Source organism: Conger conger, chromosome 1 (assembly GCF_963514075.1).
Source record: "Conger conger chromosome 1, fConCon1.1, whole genome shotgun sequence".
NCBI lineage: Eukaryota > Metazoa > Chordata > Actinopteri > Anguilliformes > Congridae > Conger > Conger conger.
In genome coordinates this window covers 82,764,106-82,787,351 of record NC_083760.1, presented here as the reverse complement: position 1 = coordinate 82,787,351, position 23,246 = coordinate 82,764,106, and the positions used below count along the sequence as shown (strand labels likewise).

Below are 23,246 nucleotides of genomic sequence, written 5' to 3'. Positions count from 1 at the left end.
CGATGGGGCAGGAACGGGGAAGGAGCTGGGAGGAGGAGAGGAGGCTGAGGGCGGGAGACAGGATGGGATTCGGAACTGGGAACACAGGAGCAGGTAACAGGAAAAACCTCTGGAGAGTATGGCGAGGTGAGGGTGATTCCATATTAAGACACATAACAGGTGCGGGTGGGTATGACTGGGAAACAGACTCAGGGCAAATATAAAAGCAGGAAAAGGAACACAAACTTAGAAAATACATGGAGATGAAATATGAAACAGAGGCACGGGACGTGACAAGAGAGACAACACAACAAGGTAACATTTGAAATAGAGTTATTTTATTAAACAAAGGTAATTTGAAAAAGAACTTTAAAAAAATTAACCCTGCAGAAGAGAGGAAAGAGGTAACAGTGAGCAGAAGGTACAAAGTCCTGCCCAGGGCTGTAACAGTTGCTTTAAAAAAAAAAAAACATTCATAATTGGCTATTGGATTCAGCAAATTTTTCCTGTAAAAATCTGCAAATGGAATTGGCCACAAAAAGTCTTGATTTGGTGCACCCCAACTACCTAATAGAAATAGCTGCAGGGGGCTACAGCACTGAGCACATAATCAGCCAATGTTATTACTGTGCCTCTGTCATGAGTGGTAGCAGGGGTGGGGTGCAGGCTTTGCTGCTTATCTAATTTTATTTATCAAATTTTTGATAAAAAGTACAGTACTGTGCAGAAGTCTTAGGCACAGTATATATATATATATATATATATATATATATATATATATGTATGTATATAATTTTGTGTGTGTGTGTGTGTGTTAGTATAAAAGAACACATTTGAGATTTCCAAATATTCATTTTTCAATAGATTTAATTTTACAGAGCAAGCAAGAAGCAAGGAGCCAACCAAAGCCTGCAGAAGAACTGGCAAGTTATCCAACAAGCTTGCTTGCCTTAGCCAACGCTGTCCTGCAGTTCTGTATCTCAGAGAAGTGATGCAGTTTTAACGCCGAAGGGTGGTCACAAAAAATATTCATTTGATTCAGTTTTTAAATGTAATGTAAAATGTATAGTACATTTATTTAGGATTATTTTTATATCTTATCTGTACAGAATGTTATACAGGTGCCTACGACTTTTGCACAGTACTGTATGTCTGGGACGAATATAAATTATCCCTGGGATGTCCTGGGATTACTTTGAGCTGATTGAGCACCCTTCCTCAGAACTGAAATCGTGATAAGGTCCTGAAAAAACAGTGCAGCAATGAATATTTACGCCATGTAATTCATTCATTACATCCACTTTTATTCTTTCTAACATAGCTGAAAGTGTAAAGATTGTACTGTAGAAACATTTCCATAAAATGTAAAAAAAGGTTTTAAATGAAGGCTTTAAATGAAGACTGTTACATGTCAGGGGTGTCACGCATTAGAAAATGTGTACAATATGTGAATATTTCATGTGGGTAAAGAAATGGTGACTTCTGTTACAGTACCTGGACTTTTTCACCGCCATTTTTCAGTTCTCACATCCAAAGCCGAAACTATATAATCTAAAACCCAAGCACATGAAGAGAGCAGCACCTTTTTTTTTGTTTAATTAAAATTTCACAAGAAAAATATTTCCCCCTTTTTGTCACATTTGTAATGGGCTAGATGGGAAGTCCCTTTTGTACATGAAAACGTTCAGAATGTTCAGGCCTCAGGAAAAGATGTGCTAAAACTTTTTTAAATGCATAGATATATTATTATATTATTGATTAGACAAATCAATATAAAAAGTAATGTTGCTGAATGTGTAAAACTTTGAAGCATTTCTTATTATTGAAGAAGATTAAGATATTAAGATTCAACATTTGCATGCTCTGAATGCTGACTTCTCTTTAAATGTGAAAATAACAGCAGTACACAACAGAAAACAAAAGAAACAAAAGGCACTATTTGCATTTTGCTTTGCTTCCCCAGCCACTAAGGATAAAGCAGAGATATGATTTTCACCCCAGAATCCAGAATCCGCCAGACCTCCATCTCAAATGAAGATGAGCAAGCTCTTTCAACAGCTTATCTCCTTGATCTGTTGCGTGATTAAAACCCTGAAAGAGCATATGCATTTGACACTGTGTTATGTTGTTATTTATCTATTTACAAATGTAGCTACACAACACCACTAAGAGGAATTTTAAGCTCTTGCCCCTCCCTCAGCCTGACACACTTGAGTGACCCACCAAGTCGCTCACTGTGAGAACACTGGGTTAGTCTCATTACATGTTAACAGACTTATTGGCAAGTGTACTAAAAACAATGGTACCTTTTGGTGGATTCACGGGTGCAGGACTGGTGCTTGCCACACATTCGCTCATGCCCTCTATGACTTTACACTCCTCTCCTGCTTTACAACTGGACTCCTTACAGTTGACCAAACCTGTGGAAGGGTTGCACTTGCATTGCTTTGTACAGGCAGAGTCCTCCCAGAATGGCTTTTCAGCAGGATGATACTGACCATTGTGGGAGCAGGTCAGAACTGAAAAAGAGTGTAGCACGAAAATTAACTCATTCAAATCTTCCCTGTGTCAGCAATGGCTTCCTTTAAGTGTGACAGAAAACTTTTTTTCTACTTACGAGCACAAGCAGCAGGAGCTCCATAACCATTTTTATTTGCTGTGCCCACACTGTAAACTCCGATGGGAGCAGTGGGATGCATCAATACATGGTGACCTCTTCCTTTCTTGTAGGCGTAATGAGTCCAAGAGTATTCTGTCCCATGAACTTCTTCCCACTTGAAGGATGGACGCTTGTCATCAAATTGCACTTCTTTCATGTCCTTGGTCTTGGCAACGATAAGGGCGTAGTTGAAGCCCTCCATACCTTCTAGAGTGTGGGCCTGGCAGAATTTGTCAGTGGGCACAATATTCATGATAAAGGGGTCAAATGCTGAGCTATCGCTAAATTTGCCACCATTGCAGTAATACAGGACTTGAATGGGCTGGGTGGAAGAGATGACTAATGGTGGACTCTTACCCATTGGAATCTCTTTCCACTGACCAGCACTGAGATCAATGTCCTGAGACTTCTCACCAAATTGGTAAGTGACACGAGTGGGCTTAGAAGCAAAGATATACACGGAGTCTGTCAGGACCTGATACTCTAGAGGTGTGACAATGTAGGATGTACCCCATTGCTCAACAGGTAACAGCTGTTCAAAGGCGGGCTGACATTGGGAGTTCTCCCAAGAACAAGCATGTCCTGAGATGACACCTACAGGCTTGTCTGACACCACTCTTGACCCAGTGCAGTCTTCATTGGACTCCAGGTATTCAATTTCAGATGCACCAAGACTTACAGTTAGTTTGTCACCTGGTTGATACGTTTTACCTTGTAAGGTAACACCACACTTCAATTCTACTGTCACTGAAGTGGCATCTGGGCCACTGAATAAGGCTAGCTCTTTTGGGTATCCTTTTGCTGATGGAGTGACATAGTACTCTTGGCCCCATTTATTCACTGGGTACACCAGTGAGGTGTCAATTGAATTATCATTCTGATTGGAGGACACAATGGTGATGACCTTGCTGGAAGGAACAACTGTTATTTCTGAATATTTACCAGTACCTTCCATTTCCGTCTCAGGGGGCACTTGCACTTTCACAGATTTTGGGCCTTCCAAATCCATCTCTTCCTTAAATGGAGAATTGTTGATAGTGACAATCACATTTGTATTTGGTTGATCGGAGACTATGTAGAGTTCATTTTCGCTCTCCCCTTTTCCATTGGCTTTGGGTATATAATCTGTGATGTAAACAAAGGGATATTTTGCTGAAACACAGAAGTAACAAATGATTGTCTAGATGCTGTTGATTTTTTAGATGCTGTCTATTTCCGTCAATAATGCATCACAAAATGTTTACTGTTACTTTCATGTTCTTTTTCTTCTATTAAGTCATCCAATTATTTCATGAATCTTTGAGTTGAGACAGTTCACCAAAGATAATTACACCAGCATTCTCTCTTTTGGGGGTAGCTGTTTGAGTATAAAGATTGTCAAAAATACTCTCAGCCACATTTTTGTCCTGTTTTCTACCATGACATAACATAATGGCGTGAACTGGCGATTCATCCCAGCAATGCTTGCCTTTTCCCACCAATAAGTGTACCTACTGCTTAGCTTGCCTAAAAGCAGAATAGTATCGAGCACTGTATCAAGCCTAGTCTTGAAAAACGAGTCTTCCAGCATCCACTACATGTCCTGGCACACATTGACCCCTCTCTATGTGAAAAAATACTTCCTAATGTCTGTGCGGAATTTATCCTTTGCCAATGTCCATTTGTGCCATACTGGACTCATCCTGAATAATTGCCTGTCATTCACTTTGTTAATCCCTTTAATGAATTGAAAAAGCTCAATCTTTAAGTCACTTTTACTGAGCTTACAGAGATTAAGCATTTTAAGTCTATCCTCATAACTCGTATCATTTATACATTGAATAAATCTGGTTGCCCTTCTCTGAATCTTTTTCAGTGCCTCTATAGCATTCTTATACTGCTAACATCAAAACACTTGGTAGCTTCCTCAAAGAATGCCAAAAGGTTTGTCAGGCATGACCAACCCTTATGAAAACCATGTTGGCTATCCCTTAGATTGTAATTATTTTCAAGAAATAATTCCAGTTTGTCTGGTTTATCAATGTCTACATTTTGTCTGAACAAAACATCCATCCATCCATCCATCCATTATCATTTAGCTGACACTCTTATCCAAAGCCATCCATCCATTCCATCCATTATCTCAACCTGCTTATCCTGAACAGGGTCGCAGGGGGGCTGGAGTCTATCCCAGCATACATTGGGTGAAAGGCAGGAATACACCCTGTACAGGTCGCCAGTTCACCCTAGGGCACACACACCATTCACTCACACACTCATACCCATGGGCAATTTAGACTCTCCAATCAGCCTAACCTGCATATATTTGGACTGTGGGAGGAAACCGGAGTACCCGGAGGAAACCCACGCAGACACGGGGAGAACATGCATTACATTACATTACATTACATTATTGGCATTTGGCAGACACTCTTATCCAGAGCGACGTACAACAAAGTGCATACCCATAACTAGGGATAAGTTCGCTGAAAGACCCTAGAGGGAAGTACAATTTCAACTGCTACCTGTACAACAAAGATAAGGACGAGGGCCAACAAACAAACAGAGCAAACGTGACCAAGGTTAACTATCCAAACACTGCTTACCTAGCCAACTAAAAATACCGATACACAAAGCAAGTCACAGAGACAACAATTAAGGTTCACAGGGAGGTAGGGAGGGATGGGGCGAGGTGCTGCTTGAAGAGGTGTGTCTTCAGCTTGCGCTTGAAGGTGGGGAGAGATTCTACAGTTCTGACCTCAACGGGGAGTTCGTTCCACCACCATAGAGGTTCGGAGAGGGGGAGGTGCCAAGCGGCCTGTGGAGGTTGAATGAAGAGGTCTGGCAGGGGTGTAGGGTCTGATGATTTTTTGTAGATAAGCTGGGGAAGACCCTTTAACTGCTTGGAAGGCTAGCGCCAATGTTTTGAATTTGATGCGAGCCATGACAGGCAGCCAGTGGAGGGAAGTAAGCTGGGGGGTGACGTGTGAGTATTTGGGAAGGTTGAAGACCAGATGAGCTGCTGCATTCTGGATGAGTTGGAGGGGTCTGATGGCGGACGCTGGGAGGCCAGCCAAGAGGGAATTGCAGTAGTCCAGGCGGGACAGAACCATTGCTTGGACCAGGAGCTGGGTCGAGTAGGGGGTGAGGAAGGGGCGGATTCTCTGTATGTTGTATAGGAACACCGCCGCAATGTTCTCGGAAAGGGACAGTCTGCTGTCCATCACCACGCCGAGGTTGCTTGCACTGGGTGACGGCGTGAGTGTGGTATCCCCGAGGGAAATGGAGAGATCCAGATGGGGAGAGGTATTAGCAGGGATGAATATCATTTCAGTCTTGCCTGGGTTGAGCTTTAGATGGTGGTTGTCCATCCAGCTCTGGATGTCCCTCAGGCAAGCAGAGATACGGGCTGAAACCTGCGTATCAGATGGCGGGAACGAGACGAAGAGTTGCGTATCATCCGCGTAGCAGTGGTAGGATAGCCCATGTGCAGTGATAACAGGGCCAAGGGAGCGAGTGTAAAGAGAAAAAAGAAGCGGGCCAAGGACTGAGCCCTGGGGAACTCCTGTGGCGAGGGGCCGAGGTGTCGATATCGAACCAGCCCAGGCAACCTGGAAGGAGCGACCAGAGAGGTAGGACTCAATCCAGTCCAGGGCTGTGCCACAGATGCCCGTTGCTGACAGGGCAGACAGGAGGATGGAGTGATCCATATGCAAACTCCACACAAGATGCTTTCAGACAGAAGCGGTTCTGGTTCTGGCTCTGGTTCCGTTCTGGAGTCTCAGAACCTTGGTGCTTTCTGGTGAACCAGCCCACATCCATACCAGTTTAAGCAGAACCAAAGTTCCACCGCCCTCCATCATCAATGGAGGGTGTTGCTCAATGCACAAGGCAGGCGTAATATGACACACCTACTGCTGACGTCACGGTTCGCAAGGAAAAAACTACATTTTTTTTGTTCCAGCTGAGCACCAACTTTTCAGGTTCCGAACCATTTTTTTTTTGGTCTGAACGTGCCTGCTGGTTCAAAATTAGGTTTGGGAACCAGACCGGCGTGAAAGGCCTAACAGAGAGGCCCCGGCCGACCGGGATTCAAACCCAAGGACCTCCTTGCTGTGAGACGACAATGCTGTCAAGCAATAATAACCAGTATTGCTACAAAATACCATTCTATAAATTGACAATTTATGAAATATTGCATTTGCATATATGAATGAATGTAGGATTGACCTTTTTAAAGTGTCAGGAAATAAAATCTGACCGATCAAATACAATTTTTATTAATCCTCCGATTCACTGATCTCAATAATCTTATGTTGAACCATTCAATAAATGTGAGCTTTGGTATCTGCTTTCCGCCCTGAAGCAGTTTCCTATCCATTAACTATTTCCTGGAGGAAACCCTGAGGTAGAATTCACTGGCGTGTAATTTCATTGCCAAAACTAATCAACATTAATTTATTCACCACCACAAGTAGTCAATTCTATAAAATTATTTTTTGGCAAAAATATTTTACCCTGAGATGTCTTGGCAAAGGCATTTGTTAAATGGGTATCATATTAATACCCCTTTTCTGCTGTCCTGCTTATCTTTTTCAATTTTATCACTTACCATACACTAATCATTGTCTTGTTTCTGCCCTCCTCCCCCTGCTCTGGGCTCCGGCCTGGAGCTGTAGCTCAAACACCACAACCTGATCCCAGCTCCAGCTAACCTGCTACTTCTGCCATCCTTTATTTGCATAATTTATTATCTGCATAATTATTTATTTTATTTACTCATTTAAGTAATGTATTTATTACATTTAACACTACTGTTAAACTCACTGTTTGCACATTGCTGGCCAAAAGCAGATGGGCTCTCTGAGCTTGGTTCTGTTCTGCGGTTTTTTCCTGTTAGCCAGGGAGTTTTTCCTTGCCACTGTCGCCCTAGGCTTGCTCTGAGGAGGCCACAGGCCTGGGTTCTTTGTGACAATATTGTATTGTAAAAAGCCTATACAAATAAACTTGAATGTAATTTAATTCATACCAATGGCAAAAAAAAGTCCTTTTTATCATGAAGAATTGATGTGAGGAAGATTTAGCGTCATGAATGTAAAGATACCTTTTGGTGGATTCATAGGTACAAGGATGGTGTTTGCCACACATTTGCTCATGCCGTCTATGACTTTACACTCTTCTTCAGCATTGCACTGAGATGTCTGGCAGATGACAAAACCTGTGGAAGGGTTGCAGTCGCAGAGCTGTGTGCAGGCAGAATCATCCCAGAATGGCTTTCCGGGAGGATAATACTGACCATTCTGGGTACAGATCAGGGCTGAAAAACAAAGAGGACAATCACAGGACTGAACTGTCTTTCCACAGTTATTTAAATTGAAAGTGATTCAAGTCATTATGTTACAACAACACCATTTTTTCTACTCACAACCACAAGCTGCCGGAGTTCCGTAGCTGTTCTGGTCCACTGTGCCAACACTATAAACTCCAATGGGGGCAGAAGGACTCTTCAATGTGTGGTGACCGTTCTCGTAGGTGTAATGAGCCCAGGAGTATTCTGTCTGATGAACCTGCTGCCAATTGAAGGATGGATGCTTGTCATCAAATTGCACTTCTTTAATGTCCTTTGTCTTGGCAATGATAAGGGCATAGTTAGTGAAGCCCTCTAAGGTATAGGATTCACAGAACTTCTCAGTGGGTACAATATTCATGATAAATGGGTCAAATTCAGAGCCATCACTAAGGTCTCCACCATTGCAGTAGAAGAGGACTTGAATGGGTTGGTCTGAAGAGATGACTAATGGTGGATTCCTACCTATTGGAATCTCTTTCCACTGACCAGCCTTGAGGACAGAAATCTGAGATTTAGGACCAAACTGGTATGTGAACCGGGTGGACTGAGAGGCAAACACAAAGACAGAGTCCTGCAAGCTCTGAAATTCTAGAGGTGAAACAATGAAGGATGTGCCCCAATTCTCTACAGGTAACAGCTGTTCAAAGGTGTGCTGGCATCGGGATTCCTTCCCGGCACAAGCATGTCCAGAGAGAACGCCTACAGGCTTGCGTGACACCACTCTTGATCCAGTGCAGTCTTCATTGGATTCCAGGTAGAGGACCTCAGATGCAGAAATTTGAGTGGTAAGCTTTTCATTTGGCTTATAAGTTATATCTTCAAAGGTGACAGCACACTTCAACTCTACTGTCACTGAAGTAGAGCCTTGTAAGGCAAAAACAGCCAACTCCTTTGGGTAACCTGTAGCTGATGGCGTGAAGATATAATACTCTTGGCCCAGTTCAGTGACTGGGTACACCAGTGAGGTGTCCACTGAATTCTTCTTCTGATTGGAGGACACAATTGTGATGAACTTGTTGGATTGTATCATGACCGTTTTGGAATATTTGCCTGTGCCTCTCAATTCCGTGTCAGAAGGTACTTCCACTGTTTCAGACTTTCCACCCTGCATAGTCAGCTCTTTCTTGAATGAAGAGTTGTTGACAGTGACAAGTACATTTGTATCTGATAGATAAGAGGTAATGTAGAGCTGGTTTTTCCCTTTCTCTTCTGCATTTGTGTTGAGCATGAAGACTGTAATGTATGTGTATTGATAATTTGCTGGAACACAAAAGTAACATAAAACATATAATTTGCCATGGTTTATAATAAATTGTACTCAAGAAAATGCCGTAGCAAAACCACCAATGTGTTTTAAGTAATCTAATTGTGGCATGAAAATATTAAAACATACAGACATATACATTTACATATACATACTTTTTGGCAGTGCAGCTTTTGCAATGCATGTTCTCACATCGTTGATTTGTGTGCACTCTTCTCCAGGTTTGCACTGAGATGTCTGACAGCTGACTAAACCTGTGGAAGGGTTGCACTCGCAGAACTGTGTGCAGTCAGAATCATCCCAGAAGGGTTTCCCTGGAGGATGGGACTGGCCCTTATAGATGCATGTCAGTTCTGTTAAAAAAGACAGCACAATGCATTTAGCATCAGCCCTGCAGTTCATTCAGTGAACATGAACCCAGGACTTCACTTGCAGCCCTCTTGACGAGAAAATAGAGCACATGTCTATTGTAGCCTGCACACAGGTCTACTTGTACAGTGGCTTCAGAAAGTTTTCAGACTCCTTCACGTTTGCACACTTTATTTTGTTGTAGATATCATTTTAAATGGAGAAAATTTCACATTTTGCCCATCAATCTGCACTCAGTCGCCCATGATGACAAATGCAAGCTCTCCAAGCAGGACTTTGCCCTGCCATGTCATTTTGCACGATTTATTTGTTAGGTGATCATTTATTATCGAAAAGTAAATTACACAAAAATTCACAGGTGAATCACAAATGGCTATTCGAGTGCCAATTGGTGATAGATAAATCTTCCATTTAAAATTATGAGAGAATTTTCATTTTTATAATGAGATACTCAAGTATTATCATCACTCAATGGGCCTCATGCAAGAACCACTTGTATGAACAGATTTCTTCTTAAATCGCTTAAATCTCTTAAAACAAGTGATTTAAGAAGACTAATTCAAAATGCATTCTTAGGGAGGAACAAAATTTATGATTGGTCCTGACATGTTGTATAAGTCATGAAAACAAGAGGATTGCAGTGCATGTCAGCATAGCTCCCCTGTCACACCGAATTCGGATTATACTTTCAAAATATGCATTGCAGATCAAATATGAATCAATTCAGCAACTACATTACTTATTTCTGATCACAAATGTTTTCACAAACATATTTTAGTGGACTATTTAAGACACTAAAGTTTATCAAAGGTCCACCATATTATTGTATTTTGCCAAAAATGTATGAAACACAGTCTACCTAATCAGGTGTCAATTCTTGCTCTTGTTAATCAATTGGCCATCTATCCGACATAACCCATGTACATTACCATATATACTGTATTATAATGGTCACTTTAATTTAGGACAGTTCTGTGACAATCGGTGAGTTTCTTAAATCCGACATGGTAAACTCGTATGAAAACTAAGAGAGAGGAGGAAGATCCTGATCATGTTTCTGTCTTGTGACTAAGATTTACCCTATGTCTAGTGCAAGTTAAAAAACTTTTGAATCAGAGCTTAATGTGTATGAAAATGTGTCTGTTCTCAGGTGTTTTTGCAGACGTTTTTCTGACACTTACGTCATGTCCACTGTGAACATGAAAAATGTTTTATGGTAAATGGTAAATGGCAGGCATTTATATAGCGCCTTTATCCAAAGTGCTGTACAATTGATGCTTCTCCATTCACCCATTCATACACACACTCACACACCGATGGCGATTGGCTACCATGCAAGGCCCCGACCAGCTCGTCAGGAGCATTTGGGGGTTAGGTGTCTTGCTCAGGGACACTTCGACACAGCCCGAGCGGTGGATCGAACCATCAACCCTCCGACTGCCAGACGACTGCTCTTACTGCCTGAGCCATCTCGCCCCTATATCAGTAGAGTATTTCTGACATTTCTGACATTTCAAACGTATGAGGTGTTCCGTGAGACTTTTCTTAGATGCCAATTTATTTTGATGTTTATCAGTTACCTTTTGGTGGAATCACTGGTTGCGGAACGGTTTTATCCAGACACTGACTCACACCCTCTACAACTTTACACTCTTCTTCAGGTTTGCACTGAGAAGTCTGGCAGCTGACTGAACCTGTGGATGAGTTGCACTCACAAAGCTGTGTACAGGCAGAATCATCCCAGAAGGGTTTCCCAGGAGGATGGGACTGACCCTTGTGGGTACAGGTCAATGTTGAAAAAGAAAGACAGCAACATGCACAGAAACAAACCCAGGATCTGCTGTTAGAGAAACCATGACATGGGCATGGGTCTGTATTGGACTTTTATCATGTATACTCTGAATTAAAAAATGATAATGTGAACATTTCTGATATTTCAAGATTTCTCGATAGAGTTTCCATCAGAAGAATCCTTATTACGATGATTATGATTTACCTTTGGGTGGATTCACAGGTGCAGGGATGGTTTTTGCCACACATTTGCTCATGCCCTCTATGACTTTACAATCTTCTTCAGGGTTGCACTGGGATGTCCGGCAGATGACAAAACCTGTGCAAGGGTTGCACTCGCAGAGCTGTGTACAAGCAGAATCATGCCAGAGTGGCTTTCCAGGAGGATGATACTGACCATTGTGGGTACAGTACAGGACTGAAAAGGAACACCAAAAGATCAAACTTTCTTTCTCCAGTTGTCTACCAAAGTTGAAAGTAAATGTCATACACTATCTTTTGACAACACAATTATTTCTACTCACGACCACAAGCTGCAGGAGCTCCGTAGCTGTTCTGGTCCACTGTGCCAACACTATAAACTCCAATGGGAGCAGAAGGACTCTTCACTGTGTGGTGACTTATTCCTTTATCATAGGTGTAATGAGCCCACGAGTATTCTGTCAGAAGAACTTGCTGCCAATTGAAAGATGGATGCTTGTCATCAAATTGTATTTCTTTAATGTCCTTGGTCTTGGCAACGATGAGGGCATAGTTAGTAAAGTCCTCCATGCCCTCTAACGTGTGGGATTCACAGAACTTATCAGTGGGTACAATGTTCATAATAAAGGGGTCAAATACAGAGCCATCACTAAATTTGCCACCAGTGCAGTAGTAGAGGACTTGAATGGGCTGGGTGGAAGAGATGACTAATGGTGGACTCCTAGTCATTGGAATCTCTTTCCACTGACCAGCACTCAGATCAGTGTCCTGAGATTTGTCACCAAATTGGTAAGTGACACGAGTGGGCTTAGAAGCAAAGATATACACTGAGTCATCCAGGACCTGATATTCTAGAGGTGGAACAATGTAGGATGTACCCCATTGCTCTACAGGTAACAACTGTTCAAAGGCATGCTGGCAATTGGAGTTCTTCCAAGCACAAGCATGTCCTGAGATGACACCTACAGGCTTGTTTGACACCACTCTTGACCCAGTGCAGTCGTTATCGGACTCCAGGTAGAGGACCTCAGATGCAACAATGCCAGCAGTAAGCTTTTCATTTGGGTTATACGTTTTACCTTCAAAAGTGACAGCACACTTCAACTCTACTGTCACTGAAGTAGAGCCTTGTAAGGCAAAAACAGCCAACTCTTTTGGGTAACCAGTAGCTGATGGCGTGAAGACATAATACTCTTGACCCAGTTTATTGACTGGATACACCAGTGAGGTGTCAACTGAATTCTTCTTTTGATTGGAGGACACAATTGTGATGAACTTGTTGGATTGTATCATGACCGTTTTGGAATATTTGCCTGTGCCTTTCAATTCCGTGTCAGAAGGTACTTCCACTGTTTCAGACTCTCCACCCTGCATAGTCAGCTCTTTCTTGAATGGAGACTTGTTGACAGTGACAAGTACATTTGTATCTGATAGATAGGATGTGATGTAGAGCTGGTTCTTGGCCGTCTCCTTTGCATTGCCATTGAACATGTAGACTGTTATGTATGTGTAATGATATTTTTCTGAAATAAAAAAGTTAGAAATTACAGTTTTTCTTGCACTTCATAAGAAACTATCCAATTAACTGTATCAACAAAACTACCTGTATCTTTACAGTATCTTTGTCTCTCAGGGACAATAAGAATCTGTTGAACTGAACTGAAAACAATCGGTGTCATTATATTGAATAATCATATCTTTGTATCTCTGTAAGAGGAGCCTGAAGGTAGGTGAAAAAAATAAAAAATCTCCAGTGGGAAGAAATAATAGAAGAAACCTAAATATAGCGGTGAAGTGAATCCTCTGTATGTTGCTTTTATCTGACAAATGATTACATTGGAAACGTTTACCCTGTATGAAGTACAACAAGATTAAAAGTCTAGAATCATAACTTAATATTTATGGAAAAAAGGGCTCAGAGGTGCTTTTTGTTTCAGCCTTTGTTACATTTGTGTCCTGTTCACTAGGAACACAAACATAGTTGATAATTAGAATATTTGTGCCATTTAAAATGTTAGAGGACTTTTTATTGTGGTGTTTATAAGTTACCTTTTGATGGACATAGTGGTTCTGGAACGGTTTTTGCCACACATTTGCTCACACCGTCCACAACTTTACACTGTTCTTCAGCTTTGCACTGAGATGTCTGGCAGATGACAAAACCTGTGCAAGGGTTGCACTCGCAGAGCTGTGTACAAGCAGAATCATGCCAGAGTGGCTTTCCAGGAGGATGATACTGACCATTGTGGGTACAGTACAGGACTGAAAAGGAACAAGGACAACCAAAAGATCAAACTTTCTTTCTCCAGTTGTCTACCAAAGTTGAAAGTAAATGTCATACACTATCTTTTGACAACACAATTATTTCTACTCACGACCACAAGCTGCAGGAGCTCCGTAGCTGTTCTGGTCCACTGTGCCAACACTATAAACTCCAATGGGAGCAGAAGGACTCTTCACTGTGTGGTGACTTATTCCTTTATCATAGGTGTAATGAGCCCACGAGTATTCTGTCAGAAGAACTTGCTGCCAATTGAAAGATGGATGCTTGTCATCAAATTGTATTTCTTTAATGTCCTTGGTCTTGGCAACGATGAGGGCATAGTTAGTAAAGTCCTCCATGCCCTCTAACGTGTGGGATTCACAGAACTTATCAGTGGGTACAATGTTCATAATAAAGGGGTCAAATACAGAGCCATCACTAAATTTGCCACCAGTGCAGTAGTAGAGGACTTGAATGGGCTGGGTGGAAGAGATGACTAATGGTGGACTCCTAGTCATTGGAATCTCTTTCCACTGACCAGCACTCAGATCAGTGTCCTGAGATTTGTCACCAAATTGGTAAGTGACACGAGTGGGCTTAGAAGCAAAGATATACACTGAGTCATCCAGGACCTGATATTCTAGAGGTGGAACAATGTAGGATGTACCCCATTGCTCTACAGGTAACAACTGTTCAAAGGCATGCTGGCAATTGGAGTTCTTCCAAGCACAAGCATGTCCTGAGATGACACCTACAGGCTTGTTTGACACCACTCTTGACCCAGTGCAGTCGTTATCGGACTCCAGGTAGAGGACCTCAGATGCAACAATGCCAGCAGTAAGCTTTTCATTTGGGTTATACGTTTTACCTTCAAAAGTGACAGCACACTTCAACTCTACTGTCACTGAAGTAGAGCCTTGTAAGGCAAAAACAGCCAACTCTTTTGGGTAACCAGTAGCTGATGGCGTGAAGACATAATACTCTTGACCCAGTTTATTGACTGGATACACCAGTGAGGTGTCAACTGAATTCTTCTTTTGATTGGAGGACACAATTGTGATGAACTTGTTGGATTGTATCATGACCGTTTTGGAATATTTGCCTGTGCCTTTCAATTCCGTGTCAGAAGGTACTTCCACTGTTTCAGACTCTCCACCCTGCATAGTCAGCTCTTTCTTGAATGGAGACTTGTTGACAGTGACAAGTACATTTGTATCTGATAGATAGGATGTGATGTAGAGCTGGTTCTTGGCCGTCTCCTTTGCATTGCCATTGAACATGTAGACTGTTATGTATGTGTAATGATATTTTTCTGAAATAAAAAAGTTAGAAATTACAGTTTTTCTTGCACTTCATAAGAAACTATCCAATTAACTGTATCAACAAAACTACCTGTATCTTTACAGTATCTTTGTCTCTCAGGGACAATAAGAATCTGTTGAACTGAACTGAAAACAATCGGTGTCATTATATTGAATAATCATATCTTTGTATCTCTGTAAGAGGAGCCTGAAGGTAGGTGAAAAAAATAAAAAATCTCCAGTGGGAAGAAATAATAGAAGAAACCTAAATATAGCGGTGAAGTGAATCCTCTGTATGTTGCTTTTATCTGACAAATGATTACATTGGAAACGTTTACCCTGTATGAAGTACAACAAGATTAAAAGTCTAGAATCATAACTTAATATTTATGGAAAAAAGGGCTCAGAGGTGCTTTTTGTTTCAGCCTTTGTTACATTTGTGTCCTGTTCACTAGGAACACAAACATAGTTGATAATTAGAATATTTGTGCCATTTAAAATGTTAGAGGACTTTTTATTGTGGTGTTTATAAGTTACCTTTTGATGGACATAGTGGTTCTGGAACGGTTTTTGCCACACATTTGCTCACACCGTCCACAACTTTACACTGTTCTTCAGCTTTGCACTGAGATGTCTGGCAGATGACAAAACCTGTGCAAGGGTTGCACTCGCAGAGCTGTGTACAAGCAGAATCATGCCAGAGTGGCTTTCCAGGAGGATGATACTGACCATTGTGGGTACAGTACAGGACTGAAAAGGAACAAGGACAACCAAAATATCAAACTTTCTTTCTCCAGTTGTCTACCAAAGTTGAAAGTAAATGTCATACACTATCTTTTGACAACACAATTATTTCTACTCACGACCACAAGCTGCAGGAGCTCCGTAGCTGTTCTGGTCCACTGTGCCAACACTATAAACTCCAATGGGAGCAGAAGGACTCTTCACTGTGTGGTGACTTATTCCTTTATCATAGGTGTAATGAGCCCACGAGTATTCTGTCAGAAGAACTTGCTGCCAATTGAAAGATGGATGCTTGTCATCAAATTGTATTTCTTTAATGTCCTTGGTCTTGGCAACGATGAGGGCATAGTTAGTAAAGTCCTCCATGCCCTCTAACGTGTGGGATTCACAGAACTTATCAGTGGGTACAATGTTCATAATAAAGGGGTCAAATACAGAGCCATCACTAAATTTGCCACCAGTGCAGTAGTAGAGGACTTGAATGGGCTGGGTGGAAGAGATGACTAATGGTGGACTCCTAGTCATTGGAATCTCTTTCCACTGACCAGCACTCAGATCAGTGTCCTGAGATTTGTCACCAAATTGGTAAGTGACACGAGTGGGCTTAGAAGCAAAGATATACACTGAGTCATCCAGGACCTGATATTCTAGAGGTGGAACAATGTAGGATGTACCCCATTGCTCTACAGGTAACAACTGTTCAAAGGCATGCTGGCAATTGGAGTTCTTCCAAGCACAAGCATGTCCTGAGATGACACCTACAGGCTTGTTTGACACCACTCTTGACCCAGTGCAGTCGTTATCGGACTCCAGGTAGAGGACCTCAGATGCAACAATGCCAGCAGTAAGCTTTTCATTTGGGTTATACGTTTTACCTTCAAAAGTGACAGCACACTTCAACTCTACTGTCACTGAAGTAGAGCCTTGTAAGGCAAAAACAGCCAACTCTTTAGGGTAACCAGTAGCTGATGGCGTGAAGACATAATACTCTTGACCCAGTTTATTGACTGGGTACACCAGTGAGGTGTCAACTGAATTCTTCTTTTGATTGGAGGACACAATTGTGATGAACTTGTTGGATTGTATCATGACCGTTTTGGAATATTTGCCTGTGCCTTTCAATTCCGTGTCAGAAGGTACGTCCACTGTTTCAGACTCTCCACCCTGCATAGTCAGCTCTTTCCTGAATGGAGACTTGTTGACAGTGACAAGTATATTTGTATCTGATAGATAGGATGTGATGTAGAGCTGGTTCTTGGCCGTCTCCTTTGCATTGCCATTGAACATGTAGACTGTTATGTATGTGTAATGATATTTTTCTGAAATAAAAAAGTTAGAAATTACAGTTTTTCTTGCACTTCATAAGAAACTATCCAATTAACTGTATCAACAAAACCACCTGTATCTTTACAGTATCTTTGTCTTTCAGGGACAATAAGAATCTGATGAACTGAACTGAAAACAATCGGTGTCATTATATTGAAGAATTATATCTTTGTATCTCTGTAAGAGGAGCCTGAAGGTAGGTGAAAAAAAAAAATCTCCAGTGGAAAGAAATAATAGAAGAAACCTAAATATAGCGGTCAAGTGAATCCTCTGTATGTTGCTTTTATCTGACAAATGATTAGATTGGAAACGTTTACCCTGTATGAAGTACAACAAGATTAAAAGTCTTGAATCATAACTTAATATTTATGGAAAAAAGGGCTCAGAGGTGCTTTTTGTTTCAGCCTTTGTTACATTTGTGTCCTGTTCACTATGAACACAAACATAGTTGATTATTAGAATATTTGTGCCATTTAAAATGTTAGAGCATTTTTTATTGTGGTGTTTTTAAGTTACCTTTTGATGGACATAGTGGTTCTGGAACGGTTTTTGCCACACATTTGCTCACACCGTCCACAACTTTACACTGTTCTTCAGCTTTGCACTGAGATGTCTGGCAGATGACAAAACCTGTGGAAGGGTTGCACTCGCAGAGCTGTGTACAAGCAGAATCATCCCAGAATGGCTTTCCAGGAGGATGATACTGACCATTGTGGATACAGGACAGGACTGAAAAGGAACAAGGACAACTAAAATATCAAACTTTCTTTCTCCAGTTGTCTACCAAAGTTGAAAGTAAATGTCATACACTATCTTTTGACAACACAATTATTTCTACTCACGACCACAAGCTGCAGGAGCTCCGTAGCTGTTCTGGTCCACTGTGCCAACACTATAAACTCCAATGGGAGCAGAAGGACTCTTCACTGTGTGGTGACTTATTCCTTTATCATAGGTGTAATGAGCCCACGAGTATTCTGTCAGAAGAACTTGCTGCCAATTGAAAGATGGATGCTTGTCATCAAATTGTACTTCTTTAATGTCCTTGGTCTTGGCAACGATGAGGGCATAGTTAGTAAAGTCCTCCATGCCCTCTAACGTGTGGGATTCACAGAACTTATCAGTGGGTACAATGTTCATAATAAAGGGGTCAAATACAGAGCCATCACTAAATTTGCCACCAGTGCAGTAGTAGAGGACTTGAATGGGCTGGGTGGAAGAGATGACTAATGGTGGACTCCTAGTCATTGGAATCTCTTTCCACTGACCAGCACTCAGATCAGTGTCCTGAGATTTGTCACCAAATTGGTAAGTGACACGAGTGGGCTTAGAAGCAAAGATATACACAAAGTCATCCAGGACCTGATATTCTAGAGGTGGAACAATGTAGGATGTACCCCATTGCTCTACAGGTAACAACTGTTCAAAGGCATGCTGGCAATTGGAGTTCTTCCAAGCACAAGCATGTCCTGAGATGACACCTACAGGCCTGTTTGACACCACTCTTGACCCAGTGCAGTCGTTATCGGACTCCAGGTAGAGGACCTCAGATGCAACAATGCCAGCAGTAAGCTTTTCATTTGGGTTATACGTTTTACCTTCAAAAGTGACAGCACACTTCAACTCTACTGTCACTGAAGTAGAGCCTTGTAAGGCAAATACAGCCAACTCTTTCGGGTAACCTGTAGCTGATGGTGTGAAGACATAATACTCCTGACCTAGTTTATTGACTGGGTACACCAGTGAGGTGTCAACTGAATTCTTCTTTTGATTGGAGGACACAATTGTGATGAACTTGTTGGATTGTATCATGACCGTTTTGGAATATTTGCCTGTGCCTTTCAATTCCGTGTCAGAAGGTACTTCCACTGTTTCAGACTCTCCACCCTGCATAGTCAGCTCTTTCTTGAATGGAGAGTTGTTGACAGTGACAAGTACATTTGTATCTGATAGATAGGATGTGATGTAGAGCTGGTTCTTGGCCGTCTCCTTTGCATTGCCATTGAACATGTAGACTGTTATGTATGTGTAATGATATTTTTCTGAAATAAAAAAGTTAGAAATTACAGTTTTTCTTGCACTTCATAAGAAACTATCCAATTAACTGTACCAACAAAACCACCTGTATCTTTACAGTATCTTTGTCTCTCAGGGACAATAAGAATCTGTTGAACTGAACTGAAAACAATCGGTGCCATTATTTTGATTAATTATATTTCTGTATCAAGACAGTTCAAATCTGTCCAGTTTCATTCGTAAAAGGCCTTTTTAAGAGATAATTATTCTCTATTTTTGTATATTGAAATTTTGGGAAAGAGGAGCCTGAAGGTAGGTAATAAGGTGAAAAAAAAGAAAAATCTCCAGTGGGAAGAAGTAATAGAAGAAACCTAAATGTAGTGGTGAAATGAATCCTCTGATGTAGCTATCATCTGACAAATGATTAGATTGGAAATATTTACCATATTTGAAGATTACATATTTGAAGACAACAAGATTAAAAGTCAAGAATCATAACTTAATAATTATGGAAGAGTGTTCAGAGGTGTTTTTTGTTTAAGCCTTTCTTACACTTGTGTCCTGTTCACTATGAGCAGAAATATAGTTCATTATTAGAATATTTCTGCCATTTGGCAGACGCTCTTATCCGGAGCGACATACAGTTGATTTGACTAAGCAGGAGACAATCCTCCCCTGGAGCAATGCAGGGCCTTGCTCAAGGGCCCAACGGCCGTGTGGATCTTATTGTGGCTACACTGGGGATTGAACCGCGGACCTTGCGTGTGCCAGGCATGTACCTTAACCACTACGCTACAGGCCGCCCACGGTACAAATCCAAATGGCATGATCCTATATAGTATGTTGATCATATAGCACACACTGCATTAAGTTTTTCCAGTATTTCTATTTTGGAAGAAATGAAATGCGCTAGCAGTGCGCTTCTATGCTGGCTGCTTATTACCTCTAGGCTCATTTTGCATGGGCGTGACAGAAGCTCAGTAATTTGCAAAAATGAAAATGAGGTAAAAATGTAAACTGTCACTCTGAATTTGAGGATATTTTTATCCATATCGGGTGATTGGTGTAGGAATTACAGCCCTTTTATACATTGTCCCTCTATTTTAGAGGACCAAAAGTATTTGGAGAGTTGGCTTCTCAGCTGTTTCTGATTAGACAGGTGTAGTCAATCTCTTCCGTAGAGCATGTATAAAAAATATGCCAGTATAAGGTCTAAGATGTCAGTACTGAGTTTCGATTCTAGGCTTTTGATTATTGCCTTTGGTGTTTTTGCCTTTTGTCAACAGGAGGCAACCTAATAGGTTGTGCCATTGACAGTCAACAAAGCAATCATGAGGCTGAGAAATGCATAAAATTCAGTCGGAGACATTCAACAAACAATATACTTACCAAAATAAACTATTTGGAACATAATTGAGAAGAAATAGACAATGGCCTATGTCTCTGACTGTTTCTTTTCCTAATTTCTCAGTAAGGGAGTCGGAGGACCAAACACGACCAAGAGGGGTTCTACAAGTTACCCACCAGATGTGGAATAACCACTAATATTCCCTAGAGACAAGGGATACACCCCAGAGGAGGACAGGGAAAACCATGCGGACGAACAGAAAATGAGAGCAAGCGTGCAGAAAAGGGGGCAATAAACTCAAACTCTAACACTTGGCCTAGACAAGTGTTAAGTGTAAGATTTTGGCGGGGTCTCAATTCCCAGAGGAATTCTGTCTTCCAACTGTCGAGTGTATGACATTTGTGCACAAAATAAAAAGTGAAGGTGAAAGTATAACAGAGTGTCTTCACTACTTTGCAATATGGAATTTACTATATTTAACATCCAGGCCTAGAAATTTGTGCAGATGTGCCCTACCCTCAAGAATAACCTACAACAACATCCTTCTGTCAATTCCCAGTAAGGTATCTTCGTAGGCTCATCAATGTGCAAGTAATCCTATTGGTGAAGATTGCAGTACAAGTCTTCAGTTGCAAAAGCATTTGGCATGCCAATGCTGTTCCAATATATAAATTACACATGCATTCAGACATATAAAGACAAATACAATAGTCCTAAATTGTATTTCTCTAAATTCAGGAATGGATTGCAGATTGACCAATAAGGACTTAAATTTGTGTGATAACATACCTTTGGGAGAACATTCATACGTCCCTGGAAAACAACATAAGTTATTTTAAAACAAATACAGTTTAATAAGTTTGAAGTACATACAAATGTGTAAGAATTGAGTGACTGGCCAATACTAGCTTATCTTTTTTTTACCCATGCACATTCTGTGAAAAGCATTTTATACTGACTATGAATCCTTCTCCTGGGCATTTTACATTACATAGGATATGATGCTAATTTCCTTGTGCATATAATTAATAATAAATAATTTATGTCTACTACTATTCAAATACATTTATTTAACCCTGAACATCTTGATATCACAGCAGTGCATTACAAGCAATCTTTTTGACAGCTAAATGTGCATTGTGAAATAGGATATTGTTACTTACCGGCTAATACTGCCAAAAGAACAAAAATCCATGTACTGTTTGCCATCTTCTATGAATAAATGAGAAGAAGAAGAGTGAATTCTTGTCATTGGGTATGATGTCAGAAGAGAAGATGTCAAATGTATCTGGCCAGAATGACTATGATTGCTTGATATCAGGCATCTTGATGAGCACATACTTATGGCCAAACCAAACCATACCCAAACTAAGTATAGACCTCTCCTACCTGCCCTCCTAGTTCCTTCCTTCTCTTCCAGAAAAACACCACCTATCTTAGATGTCTGTCTCTATGACTGCTAGTCCTATTGTATTCACGCGCAGATCTGATCAAACTCAACTGAGCCATTTAGGTTTTTGTCCTTGGGCTTGGATCTCCACCCTCTGAACCGATTTGCATTTAAAGGTTGTTAGGGGAAAATTTCCTTTTTAACATTTCACAGGTGAGCATCGTCTGATGAAACAGATCCAGTAAAAAACAACAATAGCTATTCTACAGTTTAACTTTCGTATAATTTGCAAAGAAATTACAGAAAGTGAGAAAGCTTACCAGCTTTCTGATTTGAATCAGACACAGTAAGACTCTTTTACACACTTTTCCTGAAGGGGGGGCTTTACCAAACAAAAACACATGAAGCTGGCCACAAACATTTATCAGTATTTTGTCTTCTGAATACCCCTTCTTCACCTTGCTGTAAGACCAGAATGTGCTAGCTGAAAAGCAGAGACATTAAGGTCAAAGGCTGGAGAGAGACAGAGAAAGACTCATAGTAAGCATTTAATTCAGAAAGTGGTCGAATAGTAATAAGGATCATCACTAAAAGGTTATTTGTAATCACGTGATTGTCTTTATGTTAACAAACATTGTCAATTAAGAATCAATTAAGTAAATTACCCTTACAAGGTATACCATCATATTTAAATGTTTGCTTTAGGTAGAAAGCGCTGAGTGATAGTTAGCATAAAGCATGTGCTCGCATGATGACAATCTATGCTCAGTTTAGGCAGGCCCTTGAATGCATGAGTGTATTGCAAATATTGTGTTATTCACAATATTTCACACAAATAACAATACAACATAAATGTGTGTTACTCTGCCCTAATTAAATATAAGGCCGAATTACTTAATTAGCCCTAAGATTTATGCCATCTGAAATTTTTGCTCAATTTCTTGGTAAGTGCTTGAATGACAGCTGAAGACTGTTCTTGTGTCCCTATATGAAACATTTTACTGTGATCTTATGAATGAACCAGTGTTGGTGTATACAGCCAAATGGCTCTTTTAGGCAGGGTAACAAAAACTTCCAGGATTGGGATATTCCACCTCTGTTCTATAATGCCTGATCCAGCTGGAATTGAGTCCTCTGGTTCACATCCCCAGTGCATTCTAACCGCTCATACTGTCATACCGTCTCAGATTATTCCATAGAATTCTGGACTCTGGCAGCCTCAGTGGGATGTGGACACACCACGTTATGGGGGGCTTTCAAGAATGG

At 40.9% G+C, this 23,246-nt stretch overlaps 2 protein-coding genes across 2 annotated transcripts; both read right to left on the bottom strand.

The window, feature by feature from the left end:
• Positions 1-295: 295 nt before the first annotated feature.
• LOC133141238 (IgGFc-binding protein-like) lies at positions 296-11,303 on the bottom strand. The gene is made up of 7 exons (XM_061261718.1): positions 11,181-11,303; positions 9,387-9,584; positions 8,043-9,227; positions 7,722-7,934; positions 2,597-3,763; positions 2,286-2,498; positions 296-2,070 (listed from the first exon to the last, which is right to left on the bottom strand). The coding sequence occupies exons 3-7, from the start codon at positions 9,193-9,195 to the stop codon at positions 2,063-2,065; spliced, it is 2,754 nt and encodes a 917-aa protein (XP_061117702.1). The 5' UTR covers positions 9,196-9,227; positions 9,387-9,584; positions 11,181-11,303; the 3' UTR covers positions 296-2,062.
• A 282-nt stretch (positions 11,304-11,585) lies between these two features.
• On the bottom strand, positions 11,586-16,635 carry LOC133136754 (uncharacterized). The gene is made up of 6 exons (XM_061254509.1): positions 16,020-16,635; positions 15,694-15,906; positions 13,968-15,167; positions 13,642-13,854; positions 11,916-13,115; positions 11,586-11,809 (listed from the first exon to the last, which is right to left on the bottom strand). The coding sequence occupies exons 1-6, from the start codon at positions 16,423-16,425 to the stop codon at positions 11,586-11,588; spliced, it is 3,456 nt and encodes a 1,151-aa protein (XP_061110493.1). The 5' UTR covers positions 16,426-16,635.
• Between the last annotated feature and the right edge of the window lie 6,611 nt (positions 16,636-23,246).

Excerpts from the sequence above, each read along its gene's own strand:
- LOC133141238 (XM_061261718.1), bottom strand. The coding sequence starts at position 9,195 with ATGCTCAACACAAATGCAGAAGAGAAAGGGAAAAACCAGCTCTACATT. Across the intron at positions 7,935-8,042 it reads AACTCCGGCAGCTTGTGGTT|CCCTGATCTGTACCCAGAAT; the intron begins GTGAGTAGAAAA and ends TTTGTTTTTCAG. Across the intron at positions 2,499-2,596 it reads AGCTCCTGCTGCTTGTGCTC|TTCTGACCTGCTCCCACAAT; the intron begins GTAAGTAGAAAA and ends ACTCTTTTTCAG.
- LOC133136754 (XM_061254509.1), bottom strand. The coding sequence starts at position 16,425 with ATGACTAGGAGTCCACCATTAGTCATCTCTTCCACCCAGCCCATTCAA. Across the intron at positions 15,907-16,019 it reads AGCTCCTGCAGCTTGTGGTC|TCCTGTACTGTACCCACAAT; the intron begins GTGAGTAGAAAT and ends GTTCCTTTTCAG. Across the intron at positions 15,168-15,693 it reads ACCACTATGTCCATCAAAAG|AAAAATATCATTACACATAC; the intron begins GTAACTTATAAA and ends TTTTTATTTCAG.